Source organism: Cottoperca gobio, chromosome 11 (assembly GCF_900634415.1).
Source record: "Cottoperca gobio chromosome 11, fCotGob3.1, whole genome shotgun sequence".
Lineage (NCBI taxonomy): Eukaryota > Metazoa > Chordata > Actinopteri > Perciformes > Bovichtidae > Cottoperca > Cottoperca gobio.
In genome coordinates, this window is record NC_041365.1 from 7,299,422 (window position 1) to 7,316,938 (window position 17,517).

The window sequence follows — 17,517 nt, forward strand, 5'->3', positions numbered from 1 at the left end:
GCAAGGCGGATGGATGGACAGGAGGTGGGGCTTGGCCAGCCACCTGAGGAGGCTGCAAGGAAGCCGGGCAGTCAAAGACAACATGGGGACAGTTTCTGTGCGTGTACATAAAGAAATACAGATGACATCAGTCTAACTTTGGCAGTTTATTGAACCTACAGCTACAGTATGTTGGGTTTTATTATTTTCTTTCAAAATCTCCCTTAAAACTCAGAATTGTTTGTCTGTTATTCTTCCATTTTTACTAATTCATACCGTGCCAGTCATAATTAATGTATTCATTTATTATTGATTGATTATTGAAACAAAGGTTGTCAAACATAAAAAATAACTTGGTTGACCGCTTCAATGCAGTTAATAGAAACATATTTACAAAACAAAAAAAGGTACCTGGCGCTAAAAACAGTAACAGATCACTAAACTGCAGCGCGACAAGATTTCATGAAGCGTTACGAGACCATGACCTCTAGTGGCTGTGAGCTGCTCTGCATGTTTCCAGTACACGTAGAGGACAGTGGATAAGAACAGTCAAAGTCACTGAAATGCACAGTCTGTACTTTATTCAAATAAAAACACAGCACCTTCCTGTCTCATACTGGGAAAACTAGAATTCAACTGGAAAGCTCCTCTTGCCGTTTGGTTTGCATGTGTCCAAAATATAATAAATAAAAACAGTCAACAAAGTGAGCACTTAAACCAGTTCTGCTCAAACACTAAACACTCCAACTTTGTCAAACATAACCAGAAAACAGTCGCTATTTGGTACTCAATGAAAACACAACAAATATACTGCAACATTCAAGTCATGTGATTTCTGAGTATACAAGTTGATAACATGACAATATATATGGAAATACATGGAAAATATTCTGTGTTTACTGCAGATATATGGTGGTTTTCTCCTCAACAACACACACAAGTAGTAGTTTGGTTTAAATGATGACACTGAGTCCAGAGAAAGCAACATTAAACATATCGGTGTGCTTCTGTCGGCTGGTGTTGTGTAAGTGCTGGAGTGAAGACACTACATACTGTTCTGACTGACCTCCACTACAACATCTGAAGATGCTCTACCACCTGAAGAACATTTGGCAAACCCTACAGCAGCGTGTCAATAGGATTGTGCTCAAGACAAAAGAGCTCCGTAACGATATCAAAAATAGACAGGGCCTTTGGCGGTCCACACTCACGCAAGGCACATATAGTTCATAAGTACTACAGTACAAACGCCAAAGTTTGACTTGTTTCTACCCGTAGTTCAACACTACAGCTATACTTCTCACTAGAAAGCAGAGCTACTTTGCTACGGGCTCTGTGAGCAGAACAATGTCCCAACTATGAGACTTTTGGCTTTGCACGGTGAATAAATGGTCCACGTTGGTGATATATTCACAAGGCAACATTACATTAAATATCCCATCTAGGATACAAACTCTTACAACAAGAGAAAGGTCATAAACATCAGTGACGCCGTGTGCACATCAGCGTGGCTTGTTTCTGGAGACAAACATTACCCAGGAGTGCAGCAGGAAAATTTGCTTAATCCACAAACATAAAATCACGTTTAAAAACCTTTTCTTTTACATCCATAACATTACAAGTACAATCCTCTCACTAGTTTGAGTTTGTTTGAAAAGAGAGAACAAGGTGACAGTAACAGCATAAACACAGATGGACTTAAATTTGGTCCTGGGACTTAATATTAGCTACCACTAGGAGGCAACCTCATCAAATAAAACCATCAAGATGCATTCAGAGGATTCAGGCGAGAAAAGAAAACATTTTGCAAACGTTACATTAGTTATGAAAGTCAACCGACACACCATAACAAGCGTGTTCCAACTGCAAGGAATAAAAACTATTTTGTAAATAATCTCTTACAAACCATCTCCATCTGGTCCTCCACTAATAGATTAGAATAAAAGCTTTCTTATAACCAAGGTAATTGTGCAACACAACGCAGATGTGATGTGCAAATTTGCTGCAGTTTTTAGAGGTCTGTCAACAAGTCCAAGAAGAAGAAGAAGAAAAAAGAGAAAGAAACTCAGAACTGTATAATTATTATAGTCAGTACAACTCACTGGCAAATGATCCCTCTGTTGAGCTTCAAGTTTCTTTTTCTGACTTGTAATAAAGCAAAAAGCATTGATTAGTTCATCATATGATCTTAAAGGCCCTAAAAAAAATTAAATAAGGAAAAAGTTCAATTGTTCAGCATCCGGTGATATTTGCAACAGATTATTATGACTCCACCCACAGAATGAGCATTTGTATTAATTAATAATTAATAAATTAATTACTCATCCAGTGTTACCTTGAAAAAAACTCCAAAGTCTCATTTATGCAGTCGTCTGCTCACCACTTCCCAAACGCATGCACTTTTACTAAAACCGTACTATTTAAAAACACTGTGGACACCAAGCCTGAGAAAGAGATAGACTTTGTAAACAGATTGATAAAGTCGTCAAGTATTATCTCCGTTTTTTGATTCACCGTGGAGGTATGAGAGAAGCAACAAAGTTTTCTTCAAGAATCCAAGGAAACAGCAATTGACATACAAATTATCATTTTGGTGACAAAGTATTCTTTTAAAGGGCAACAAGATTTGAACCACTGAGACTCATCTTTCCCATTCACATCGGCTACAGCAACAGTAACTCTTGTTAACACGAGACGTTTCCAAATCCACCTGTGCATTTTCTGTAACAACCTCCTGTTTGTGAATATATCACCTCAGGCATCTTTGCTGAGTCACCTCCTTCTAGATCAGGTTGTTAATTTCCATTTGTCGCAGTGTCACCCTAAGGCTTCCGGTCAGCTCATGTGCATGTGTGAGTTGCAGTGTATGGGCACATGCCAACACTGCATTGTGTAAAAGCATGTGAATGTGCTCAAGTTCCACTGAGTTAATCTGTACAGTGCTGTTTGTTGGAGGGTTATCATGTACAACATATTTATTCATTCTGAGGAAAATCCTGCTCTTTTATTCTTACGGCTCCTCGTGTGAGAGAAGAGATGTGTTGAGCTCACCTCTCCAGTTTCTTCTTCAAATCAAGTTATACTCATCTAAATCCTCATTGTCTGCAGATCACATCTGCCTTTGTGTTCATTCTCACTCTTCCATTTCACACAAGGCCTTTGTAGCTCCATCATTCGATCTTCCCTGGGTCTATATTGTCCAGGTCGATATCAGACGAAGTCACACAGCACAGGCACAGTTTCTGGGTGTACAGAGAGATCCCATCTGCAGTGACAGAAAAATAAAGAGTTGCACTCTATAGATCATCTTTGAAAATAAAATCATACAACAATTTTCAGAAAAAAACAGCCCAAAAGCATTACTACCCAGAAACATCCAAAAGAAAATTGGGGATGCAGCCTTTTGCAATTATGCACCAAAACTATGGAACACTTTACCTGTAGACATTAGGGAGCTAAAAACATATCTCTTTAATTCTGCTATTTTATATTATATTAATTACTATTTTAATTCTGCTATTTTATATTATATTAATTACTATTTTATATTATATTAATTACTATTTTATATTATATAAATTACTATTTTAATTCTGCTATTTTATATTATATTAATTACTATTATAATTCTGCTATTTCATATTATATTAATTACTATTATAATTCTGCTATTTTATACTATTTTAATTCTGCTATTTTAATTCTGCTATCTTATTTTATATTAATTACTATTATAATTCTGCTATTTTATATTAATTACTATTATAATTCTGCTATTTTATATTAATTACTATTTTAATTCTGCTATTTTATACTATTTTAATTCTGTTATTTTATATTAATTACTATTTTAATTCTGCTATTTTATACTATTTTAATTCTGCTATTTTATATTATATTAATTACTATTATAATTCTGCTATTTTATATTATATTAATTACCATTATAATTCTGCTATTTTATATTATATTAATTACCATTTTAATTCTGCTATTTTATATTATATTAATTACTATTATAATTCTGCTATTTTAATTCTGCTATTTTATACTATTTTAATTCTGCTATCTTATTTTATATTAATTACTATTATAATTCTGCTATTTTATATTAATTACTATTATAATTCTGCTATTTATATTAATTACTATTTTAATTCTGCTATTTATATTAATTACTATTTTAATTCTGCTATTTTATATTATATTAATTACTATTTTAATTCTGCTATTTTATACCATTTTAATGCTACTTCACACTCATTTACATCAACACTGATTATTGTACTGTAAATCTTGCACTATGTTTATGCTGTGAAGCACTTTGGGCTGCAATTCTTGTATGAAAAGGTACAAAATAAATAAAATCTTTATTATTACTAGTTAAAATATTGAAATCATAAAATAATAGTATTAAGGGATATTCTTCAACCGCAGTGGTTTTATGCTTGCACTACAGAACCTTTCAGTATATGGGCTTTATATAGTCCACTGAACTTTGAAACACTAATCTCAATCACTCCGCAGCTCTTAACGCTAAGACGAGGAGTTTGTATTAGGAGTTATTTGCCAATGGTAGCTGGTCTACATGCAATTTACAGTAAGACTAGTAAGCTACTTTAGGAGGTTATCCAGAATAACTTCACAAAACCACATTCATTCAAGAAGAGAAATTTTACAGCTTCCATCCCTCTGAATGTTATGAAATCAGCCCGACCTATTGCAGATGTATCTGTGTATCAAATTAGGTTTAAGGTAATTTGTAATCTGTGTCACCCTCACAGCTTGTCCACTGACCCTCCAGTCAGCTGCTCTGGGGATTAACCTGTAACATGTTGGTACCCACGGGTATCTGTTTGATGGTTGAACAGTCATAGATTCTATAAAAGTTTATTTTAATGCATGGTCCTCGTTTAATAAAGACTAATAAACAATATTAATAATAATCACTGCTATGACATGCACAAAGCTTCTTACCGAGTATCTTTCTGAGGAAGGCTGGTCTGGAGCTGGGCGGCAGGTGGATACAAATGTAGTAGACTGGTACACCAGACAAGGCCACAGCAATTCCCACCAGAGAGTTCATGGTGTCGCTGTAGAGGGGAACCACTACCAGGAATATGCTGCACAAGCAATAAACGATCGGGAAGAACAAAGGCAGCTGCAGGGAAGGGGAGAGGCGGATGACAAGGGCAAAGTGAGAAAGTGGAAGTAGAAAAGAGGAATGGGGGTAGAGATAGGTTGGGGTGAAAAAAAGTAGAAAGATTAAAAACAATTACATTAACAAATATTAGTTGAACACATATTCCTCTGATGATTTAACTGTGGCTCTATAATCACCCTTATAATGCTCAGCCATTTTTATGTTAAGTAAGACAATCAAATAAACTTATGTAATCGGATTCAAAACATTATGGGCTTTTAACATCGTCATAGCGCAAAGCCATTGCCGAGGGTGGTCAGGCCTGCAATGAATGGATGGATGCAATTTTGTTCACCCGCAGCATCTAATAAAGGTTACGGACTGTCAATCTTATTGAGACGCAATAGGATTTTTAAGAGATGTCATGATATGACACATTTGGCCAAAGGTTGCCCCGTTTACCCAGCATACATCTTTCCAAAAGGGCGAAGGCAAGGGGAGAGACACACTGCATTATATGTTTCCAGGTGCCGAGAGCTTGTAAGGAGGGAATGTTCTGCTGACTGTTGTATTCCATTAAAATTGCAACTCAGAGCCAGTTGATTAACAACACAGCTTGCGAATCTGACTCAGAAGTTTCAAGATGTCCTAATTATCCACAGCAGTGCTGCAACAAACAGTCAACTAATCGTTTAGTCAGCAATTATTTTGAAAATCAATTAAAATCACTTCAGTAATTAATCATTCAAAAATAGCAGAACGTTTTCAGTCACTTCAGTTTTATATCATATTAAACTGAATGTTTGTGTTTTGGACTGACAAAACGGCATTGCCTTTAATCTCTTTCCTTTAAAACACATTCATTTCTTTGTCCCTGTGGTTACCGGTTTAAATTAAATTTCACGTCTGCATTCTTTGCGTGTGCCTGGAAGGAAGAGTCAATCTAATTTTTACCTTAACAGGCCTGTGCATATCAGGAGCTTTGATACGGAGGTAGATCTGGCTGGCTATTGACAGGCCGATGAACAACCAGTAGTTAAAACTGAAGTAGTTGATCAACTGGAAAACGTCAGTCACAGAGAGGTACAACAGAGACATGCCACCCTGAAAACAAGAAGAAATCAGAGACATCCAGAGGTGATCAAAACAACCAAATACACAATGTAATTCTTTTTTTTAAACCACGACACATATGCGATACTAACATTGAAAAGCAAGGCAGGGATTGGGGGTGTAACGCTTTATGTGGATCATGCACAGCACATTAGGCAGATGGCCTTCTCTGGAACCAACAAAAAACAACCTGCCGGAGAGAACAAAATGTAGAAAACACGTCACCAGGTTTGCTGACATTTTAAAATTCAACACATTAAAGGCAGAAATAGGATTTTGTAGAATCTGAAATTAGGTGCGTTTGTATGTACCGACCTGGAGGCAGCAATGATGGAGGAGTTGAGGCCTCCGTAGCAGGAAATGGCCACAGACAGCGGGATCAGCCATCGACCCCAGCCCAGCACCTCATCTGCAAACGTCTGAGGAGACATTCAATAAAGTTTCTTACTGCTCTCATGAATTTATTGGTTTAGTGGCCCTCAGCGTTAAAACGCAGGACTAGATTGTTTGCAAGTAACAGTAAAAACTGTGGATTACTTTTGTAATAATGTCACTTAAAATATCTTTTAATTATTTGCACACATTAATATGGAGTTATAACTTTAACACCCCCACGTGTCGTTCAGTGGAGTTCCTACAAAGCTACAGAAACTTCTGCTTTCAAATTTCCTATTGTTGTGAATAAAGGAAACAAATAAAATCAACTCAGTATAAAAGAGGTGCAGCAGCCAAATGTGATCCTTTAAATTATAGCAGCTGTAAGATAAGAGGGGAGGTCTGCATGTATGTGAGAGAGTGGGCTTCTTCTGATTAATTCTTTGGGAAAAATACCAACAACAGGAATTACCGCTGCAACAATTCAAGAGAGTACACAGTCCATGGCTTGTTGGAACATTAGTAAACCATTAGAACGAACGCTTAGATTATCAAATACCAGTACAACTCTTCCTCCTCCAATCACATAATCAACGTCCCTATGTTCCTGTGTGGGGATCTAACCTCTTTAGCTAAATGAGGTTCCTTCCATCATCTCGACTCATACAGTCACAGATAACCAAAAGGGAGTGCCGAACCAGACACTAGTGCCCGTGGCTGCCAGGCAGACTGAAAGAGATGACAGCAACAGACAGGAAGGAAAGATCAAAACCTGCTGCCCCTACGATGCTGAGCAGATGCTGTCAATGTGGTCCCGTGATGTACCAATAGAGTTTATAGGTGGACATTAGCATGCACACGGTCAGACTTGGTTACTGCTCATGTACAGTTTCTTTAGTGCACAAGAAGCAAAGTTACTCACCACAGCAACAGCGTCACTGCTGAGCACTTGGTCTGCATCCATGACGACGTAGTAAGCTATGTTGGTCATGATGTAGATCACGGTGACAATGGGCATGGAAATAGCGATGGACAAAGGCAGATTCCTGAAAATGAGAAAAGTGGCATCATTGACTCGAAGCTGATATTTATTGAAGAGAGCCGGAGAAAAACTATTGTTTCAGAAACACACAAGTACTAAAAGCTTCAGGGGGGGGGGGGGGGGGGGATTACACATTCTCAGAGTTCATTTGCAGCTGTGATGCATACCGTTCCTACTGGGTGAAATGAACTTGAAAGGCTTTAAATCAGATTCACGAAACACTAGATTCACAGTTGGTAAAGTCATGTGGTTAATTAAAAGCAAATCCATCAGGAATGAAACTCAATCACGCTCATTCTTTCTGAATAAGCTGACCTCGTACCTCTCAGGGTTTTTGATCTCCTCTGTGATGAAGTTAAGCGTGTCCCAACCAGAGTAGGAATAAAGTGCTGAATACAGGGCCAGGGCCATGTCACCAGGGTCCAGTTTGGAGCCTTTGAATGAGTCTTCAAAGTTCTGGTCAAAACCTACATGTACACCAACACAGGGTTGTTACATGAGCCCAGGAAATAAAGGAGGTGTTAACATTCTTTGCTTTTATTATCAAAAGGGCTAAATAATTCCTGAATATTTAATCCAAAAATATAATCTTTTTACTGTACTATTCAGATAACTAGCATGCCTTGCATAAGAGGATACATTCCTGAAGCAGTTTAGTAATAGAAAAGGACAAAGAAAGTACATGCCACTCATTAATAACAAGTGCAAAGCACAATACACAACGAAACTAAAACAATCAAAGGAGAATTTCCATACATACATGCCATTTAATATGGACTTTGAGTTAACTTGTTATATGGCCACATTTACCCCATTTGTAAAATAAAGTCAGTGAAATGGAGATTCTAGGATATCCTACCTTGTCCCAGCTTTATCAGGCCAGTAATGATGATGACGATGAGAGCCAGGACCTTTGCTACGGTGGAGATGACCTGAAGAATAGCGCCCCACTTCACTTTCATACAGTTCACACAAGTCAGCAGACCTGGTAGAGAAAGAGGAATATAAATATAAACTCCAGAGTGTATATTGAAGGTGGACACAAGCAGAGACGAGCACATAGATAAACAGGGATTCTAATTAAAAGTCAAGAACTTCTGGATAAAATATGCAAAATGAAATCTAATTCATTTCCATAATGAACTCAATGAACAGATACAAAAATCAGTTTTGTACTGTATATATGTGGAAGGAAGAGCACAAACTCTACTGATCCAAAGTGTTGTATCTGGGCCTTCAGGAACTTGCAAAAAGATTTCCTCCTTCAAGCTAGCAGCTTTCCAGTTGATTAGAGTTTGAGGCCCTTTTCTGCCTCAATGATCAGTTTGCAAACAGACTTGGCACACAACTATAAATCCTATTTAAACCAACAGGATTTAGGCTGAACAGCTGTAGTCACATTGCCATTCTTCTTCTTAAATGCCCTTTATCTAGAAGCATGGCAACGCTTTAGGGTTGCCATGCTTCTAGATAAAGGGCATTTAAGAAGTATAATGGTAGATGGATCTAGTGTTTGGTAGACTTAAGGCTGAGGAAAAGCGACAGGTATTAAGTGTAGTTAAACACACATATCTCTAAGTGCTATGAAAACAAAAACAAAATCTAGCAGTTATGTTTGGAGTCTCCGAGGATTCAATCTAATCAAATAGAGCATGCATGGTTTAACATGCACCAGTTGAGCTGCTAACAATAACTACATTTAACAGTGTTTACTTAAAATATATCATAGTTGAGTGATTTGCCTCTCAGCTACCGTCAGAGCTTCTGCTAAAGTCTTCCTCAAACATGCCGCAGTTTACAAATGACTTAACAGGAGCCACATAGGAGGTTAACATAAAGCAACAGCTCAACCCATGTGGAATACAGTCCAACGTCGCAACAAATTAACTGAGATTGACTTTTATTTGAACCTGTTTTTTATGACATCTAAAAGCACGGACTGTACTGGACTTAAGGCAGTCAACAGTGCAATTAAAATACTTATATTGTACTATTTGGTGCACTGAGCCTATTAAAGTGATGCTGTTGGTTAAAATTACATTTGAAGATCAGTATTTTTCTCATGTTGCTTGAAGAGAGGCCGACACAATTCTGGTCAAACCTTCCGACCACAGCAGCTCCAGTGACACTCCTCTCACTATGGATACTGTTCATAACAATATAGGTGTCAAACATACAAACCCAGGTCACCTGTGTGCTTTCACCGCTAATGTTAAAACATATACAACAGGCTAAGTAGAGCATGAAAGTGTGTTTAGTACAGGGAGAGCCTTACATATGATGACAGCAGCGATGAGGCGGACGGCGAAATAGGGGGATGGGCAGGTGGGGTAGAAGGGCTGGACGAGGTAGTTGGAGAAGGTCAGAGCAATCACCGCCTGACAAGCTGGCTCAACTATCAACAACGACGTCCACAGTCTACAACAGAATTCATAAGTCTTCATTTGTAAACGCATATAACATAGCTTTTATTCAACTTCAGTAACACGGCAATAACAATTATCAATGGCTCCGTTAGTTAGTCAGTTATTTATATATATATATATATATATATATATATATATATATATATATATATATATATATATATATATATATATATATATATATATATATATATATATATATATATATATATATAATGTTTAAATCATTACTCAATATAAAGGATGACATGCTGTTAGGGTGGGGCAGCCCTAAAGGGGAGACTGACCCGTTACTGGGGGAAACTGTATCTGGGATACTGTACTTTAAATGTGTGCGCTTTTGCAGTAACACACAAGTAATATTACCATGGAAGTAAGAACTGGGCACATAATTAATTTACATGAGATAATCAAACCTGTACTTAAAAAAGGGACCAGAGAGTAAAAGGGACAACAGTGCACTGAACCCTGTACTTATTATGTCATATATATACAAGCAATATGGACCAAAACTTATTTTACCCACATGTTTGGTAGACTTTAAAGAAAGAACATGTAGAATAAATATTGAGTCTCTATTGAGTGTTGTTTACAGGACAATGACTTAAAACCATGTGTGCAGACAGAAACAGTAAAACAACCACGTACCGGATAAAAGCCAAGAAGCCGCCAAAGGCCTCCAGGATATAGGCGTAGGACGCTCCAGATTTACGGATGGTAGTTCCCAGCTCAGCATAACATAACGCTCCAAATACAGAAAATATCCCTCCAATGGCCCACACTACCAGGGACAGGCCAAATGAGCCTGTGTACTTAAGAACCCCCTGTAGGACAACAAATAACAGCGTACATAAAAGAATAATTCATTGCATTTCATTTACATTATTAAATAAGTACTTATTTCAGACTTAATGTTTGAATAACAGAATGCATTTTTAAAATCAAAGCGCAAGAAAATATAAAAAATGTTGTCCATACAAAATTTAATTGAATTCAGGGCAAATAAATGCATTGGGCTAACAAAGCAGAGACTCTTACCTTAGGCGAGACGAAGATACCGGAGCCTATCATATTTCCCACGATGAGACAGACCCCATGGAGGAGGGAAATCTCCTGCTTCAGCCGCATAGCGCTGCCCTGAGACGCTGAGTCTACCTCAGCAACCATTGTGCGGGATTTACAGCCTTTAGCCTCAACTCAGTGGAGGTAACAGGGAAGTGAAGAACAGTGATAAAGAGGTTCCTGGCAGCAGCAGAAACGGAGACGAGTGAAAGTACAGTACCATAAAATATTGAATAAAATTAAAAGAGGGGTGTAGACCAAGACAAGAAAAAGGGAGGTGGGAGTGTCATTGGAAGGCTGAGACTATGCTGGTTTCCATTGTAGAATCCAAAGAGTGATTCTCTCCTGGGATCTGTGCGGAAAAAAGGAAAAGGCAGTGTCACAGAAGTGCTTTCCACATCTTCCACACATGCCCCCCTGAAACAACGTTAGGGGAAACACTGGCATACATTTTTACAATATTCTTAACATAAAACCCATTATTAATATAAAATGCTTCTGTAAGTCTGCAGAATGTTATGACACAAGTGGCAGAGATTTTCTTGTGGATTTCATGAGTTTGATAGATTACATGTTACAAGTGGTTGAAAAGGTTAGCGGATTGTGCTTTGTCTTTTAATCCAAAGACAGACAACAGAATTTACAACTGGTGTTATGGTGGTGATGCCTAGTGGTACGGCTTCCAAATATAACATCAGATGGTTGTGAGTTCAATACCAGGGCTGCCACCATTGTACCCCTGAGCAAGGTACTTAACCCCGAGTTGCTCCTGTAGTTAGTTCACTGCAAGTCGCTCTGGATCAGAGAGTCTGCTAAATGACATGTAATCTGTTATCATGTGGTTTATAGCTGCCATTAAACACAAGGTCAAATCCAAGGTCTAGGACAATGATTTTGTTGTACGGACTGTACTGTCCTTTACCAATGATTGGGTTGTCTGACTCTGTGCAAAGACAATAAAGTTGAATCTGATCTGAAGCTAGATAGCATGAAGAGGAAAAGTTGCATTTCAATTCATCAAGAATGTTGTTTCATAAGGATGCGGCCAAACTGCACAGACTGGATTTACAACTGGCTGAGATCCAGATGCAGTCTGCTGGGGCTTGCACATGTATTCATACAATTAAATGTTTTAAATACGCATACATGCTCAATCAGTTACACCCTCACCCTACACCGTTACACCCTCACCCTACACCGTTACACCCTCACCCTACACCGTTACACCCTCACGCATGCTCTTTCCATGTTTGAAAAACAAAACTTGAAAAACTAAACTGACACCCCCTGATGAACAGGATAATAACTAGATTAAATACTGCCCCACAAAAGTTTGGCTTTTTAGCAGGTTTACACACTGTAAAATAAAGAAAATGTAGGCCTGCACAAGATGCAACTGTAGGCTTCAATTCACAAAATTGATATTTTGTAAATAGAATTTAGAAGATGGGATCATCACATCCAAACCGGTCTGACTAAAGTTATGTTTGACATTAGCTCTCTTTTACCACCATATAGACCAAATACCCTGGAAACAATGCTTACAATCCCTTAAACTTTTACTGAATAGGGCTGCACAGTTCTGTCTTGTATAATTATTATGTTTGAATAGTTGCAATATTGACTGAGTTTGGAGAGCAGTGCATTAAATCTTGTGCTTCCAATTAAACTGTCTGTACAGCCACATAATGTGTTGGTGCACACTGTCACCCCTCTTTGCTGGCCAAACAAATAAATTATTTCTAAACTGCAAAGTTACAACAGTTTCTTAAGTGTAAGGTTAAAGAAATATTAATTGCCAGTGTAGAAATGTGATTGACCTTAACCCTTGTGCCCCACTTAAAGTTGCTCTGATGTCCTTATGGCAAAAATGTCATAAAAGAGTTATGTTTTTAATCAACATGAGTCCTGATCTACAAAATATATATATTTTAGAATATTAAACCTTTAAATGCGTATTTGTCAACAGAATGGCACTGTATTAAAAAAAAAAACAAAACCTTAAAATTAAATTATTTTATGTATACTTAACACCAGTTGGATTCTTTTTGGAGTTTTTATTTTTTTGTGCATGAAAACAGGAACATATTGTATTTACCCCAAAGGGCAAGCGTGAGAAAATGGATCAATCTGGTGGAAAATAGTAAAAACTACAATTTTGAAACCATGGCTCTAGATTTAAGGCTGATTTAACAGAATGCATGAGTTTACAGTGTGATGGCTGTTGGACAAATACATCGCGTTTTTGATGGGCATCAATGCAGAAATGTTTGTACTTACCCTCCTGTTACATTCAGGGTCAAATTGACCCGTTTGAAAATCGAGGAGAAATACTTTAAAGTAATTATTTTTAATTAAACTTCTTCTGCTTACCTTAATTAGTACAATGAAAATGGTTCATTTCATGTATTTAAAACCCCACCCTGCATGTTGATATCACAGAGATTGTATTCGGGTCAATCTGACCCGGCAGTACCAGACACACCACACCCACACGAGAAAGTGGAGGTGATGTTCACGACAGTGAAATAGAGAATGCATCTGACGATGAAGACCACCGAGCGAGCGAGCGCGAGCGAGAGAGAGAGATAGAGATAGAGAGATATACACACACACACATATACATACATGTGTATGTATATATATATATATATATATATATATATATATATATAATATATATATATATATATATATATATATATATAAATATATAGTATAGATAGTATACATACCTATATATCTATATAATATATATATACAGTATCTAGATAGATCACACACAGAGATAGATATATATTATATATATATCTCTCTATATATATATATATCTATCTAAATATATATATCTATCCTAGCTATCTCTCTCTATCTCTGTTCTCCATCATCTACTGTCTCTTCTCTATATCTCTTAGTATCTCTATCTCTATCTTCTCTCTCTAATTATATCTCTATCTATCTCTCTATATGTGAGTGATATATCTAGCATCTCTCTATCTATATATATATAAGATATATATATATATAGTGTATCTATATATATCCTATATATATATTATATATTATATATATCTATCTGTATGTGTATAGATATATATATATTATATATATATATATATATATATATATATATTACACTCATACATATATACTGTGTGTGTATATATATATTATATATATATATATATATATATATTATATATATATATATATATATATATATAAGAATATAGAGGGTATTATATTATATATCTATATATATATCTATATATATATATATTATATATATATATTATATATATATGTGTATATATATATTATATAGATACTATATATAGGTGTATAGATGAGGTTATATAATATACTACTAGAGTAGACCATAGAGTAGAAGAGATATACCCTCTCGGATCTCTCTCTCTGCTCCCTTCTCTCTCCCTAATATCTCCTCTCTCATCCAGATATATATATATATATATATGCACTTATATAAGAGGCTATATCTATACTCTAGATATTCTCATATTATATATTATATTATATAATATATATATATATATATATATAATATATATATATATATATATATATATATATATATATATATATATATATATAAATCACTAAGTTTTTTACTTTACTGTTAACTCTACACACATAAAGGAAACCCCTTCCCTCGCATGTCAGACCCAAGTTTAAAAACTGAACATAAAGTCAGAGCGCAGACATCATGAGGATTTGAAACGTGGACACGGACTACTTTGTGGTCGCATAATCTCTCAACGTTAACTGTAATCAATCTAGCTAATTGTATGGCTCTAGTTCACAGTAACCAAAACACATGTTCCAGTTATTCCGCTCTATGACACTAAAATCAATATTTTATTTCAATGATTAGCCCTAGATCGATATATAGCCTCGTTAGCACTAGCTTGGTACACACTCATAGAGTAAAGTGACGGATCAATTAAAAACTTTCACTACGTTATCGTTAATTAGCGTTAATTAGCGTTAATAGCGAACACTTATCAATCTAAACAGTATGCATCTTAAAGTCTCTGTGCGGAATCTCTAATGTGATATGTTGCTACCAGAGTTAGCGGAGTTACGGATGCAACATGCTTGATGCTGTAGATGCTAATGTTAGAGTGTGATATAATGTAAGCTAACTATATGGTGGCAATGGTTAACGTTAGTTCAAGTCAAAACGCTTTGCCTGCATTTACTAACGTTAGCTCCGGACATCATTTAAAAGTGGAGAGAAAATACCTATACATACAAATAAAATATACAAGATAAACTAGTTACCTTTGTCATGTCTTTTCAATGGAGCAAGCAGGACCTCATGTGCCGTGTTTCTACTTCAGCTCGTTAGTTAGTCCACAAGTAGTCAACATCTGCAGCTACCAGCTAGCTCCTCCTCCTCCTCCTCATCATCATCATCAACCAAAAGGATCCAAATGATGTCACCACCCACTGACAGACCGAGGGGGACCAGCTCTGACATACACTTAATCAACCCGTAGAAAACACGAATGTGAGGTTTTTTCTATCACTAACAGACAGAAGAGACCCCACGAGAGACACACAAATAAATACCAGCGTGTCCGCGCATTGATCTATGTGTGAGCAGTGATGTGGTCACGCAAGTTTGTCACTGTTTGAGGACAGACGCTCTACATTATTAGCATTTTCTCGAGTCGTTTATATCCTGTGCTTATACTGCAATTATTATTTGACTATCATTTGTTAAACTGCACTTTGTTTTAATAGTGTTTATTTATATTTTACAGCCTAATATGGTTCTTGGTTGTCTTTTCTAAAGCAAATTGTGTTTTTGAAAGCTTCTACATAATTGTTTGTCTTGTTCCCCAACTTGATTTATGTCATGTGCCTGTTCTTTAAATGTCCATACCATATATACAGCATTATGCTATTTCAAATAACAACCAAACAACTCTGTTCTTGTTAATCAGTGACTATTCAAAAGGTCATCTTGATAGTTGTGTAGGTTATCGTTTTAAATCAACAGTAGCTTGTACGAACTTCCTTGTTATCTATGCAAACCCACCGTTTGATAAGGAACAAAAAGTTGGAGTTGGTATGAACTGTGGTGGTGCTTTGTTTGAAAACTAGCACAACATGCCGATAATTGAAAAAATAACTTTGAATTAACAGCCCTAAAGTGGACATGTCTGAACGGAGCTTGTTCTGCAGATTATACAGTGAAGATTGTATACTGGAGGCTATGAGTTGTAAAATAATTTCCCATGGTCCATGCATCCCTAAAGCTCAGATAACTTTAAATTTGCTGCCACCTAGTGACTGTTGTTTTAATTATTCCACCTACTTATTTGGTAGGTTATGATTTGACCATCAGTATTTTTTGAGGTGAAGTGATTACTGGTATGATTAGGCCTTTTGACTGTTTGCATGGATTATTTAAGATAATTAGGGCTGCAGGTGTCATTAAATAAGAAAAATGTAACCCTGTTTCATATTCTCTCGGAATTGCATCACTTTGCATGTTTAGGTTTGCAAAGTCTCAAATCAAATTAGTATGAAAATGTTTTCAAAATAAATAAAATGTGCTTAATCTAAATGTGATCCTGCTACGAGTCATTCTTCCTCTTTCAGCCCCATGGACAGAGAGTGTAGCTGTTCTTCTCATCACCACAGAAACAAAGAGGGAAACACCCACACTGCTGAGGACCTGAACTCTCCCTTTCAAGGGGACATTGGATTTGTCAGGCCTTTGGTTAGGAGAGGCGCGCCAAGGGAGTGTGGTAGCTAATATGCTCTAGGAGGCACATAAGCGCTCATTACTGATACAGTGTCAAGCCAATCAGATTACATGTTGAGACTTCCTATCATTAACTTCACAATAAAGGCTTTCCACATGTGGCGCATCTTAAGTAGACTTAATGTTTGCGTGACAACATTTGTTGGACAGATTTATTGAACAGAAAAGAGCTATTTAAATGTAAGCAAATGTAGCTCAACATGCACAAGTGCAAGGATGCCCAGCTGGATATAGCTTGTTGGGCATGGTATTATACCTACGCAAAATAAAACTACATTTAAATAGAACTTTAGGAATGTTTAAACAAAGTGATAAATACATAGACATTTTGAGTGATAACGATGATGGTGCACTCCAACAAATTCACTACGGAGAAAGCCTTTGGATCAATAAAACATAGAACTACATAATGTTTTTTTTTTTAAAAGCTTTTTTCTTTTTTTCTTAAAAAATTAATTATAAAAATAGTTGCAGATGAATTTTCTGTCATTTGATTAATTGACCACTCGTTGCAGCTCATATTATAAATCGTGCTATCGACATGAAACTGTCAATTCATGTTCATAAAGGGGCAGGC

General features: G+C 36.4%; 1 protein-coding gene across 1 annotated transcript; it reads right to left on the reverse strand.

Annotated features, from left to right (window-relative positions):
- Nucleotides 1-534: 534 nt before the first annotated feature.
- On the reverse strand, nt 535-15,767 carry LOC115016227 (Y+L amino acid transporter 2). Its single transcript, XM_029443929.1, is given in 13 exon segments — nt 535-3,244; nt 4,957-5,140; nt 6,077-6,226; nt 6,328-6,351; nt 6,353-6,425; nt 6,551-6,654; nt 7,533-7,656; nt 7,975-8,119; nt 8,512-8,637; nt 9,928-10,070; nt 10,727-10,902; nt 11,117-11,492; nt 15,446-15,767. Coding segments are annotated over 12 exon segments (1,473 nt in total). The 5' UTR covers nt 11,246-11,492; nt 15,446-15,767; the 3' UTR covers nt 535-3,149.
- Between the last annotated feature and the right edge of the window lie 1,750 nt (nt 15,768-17,517).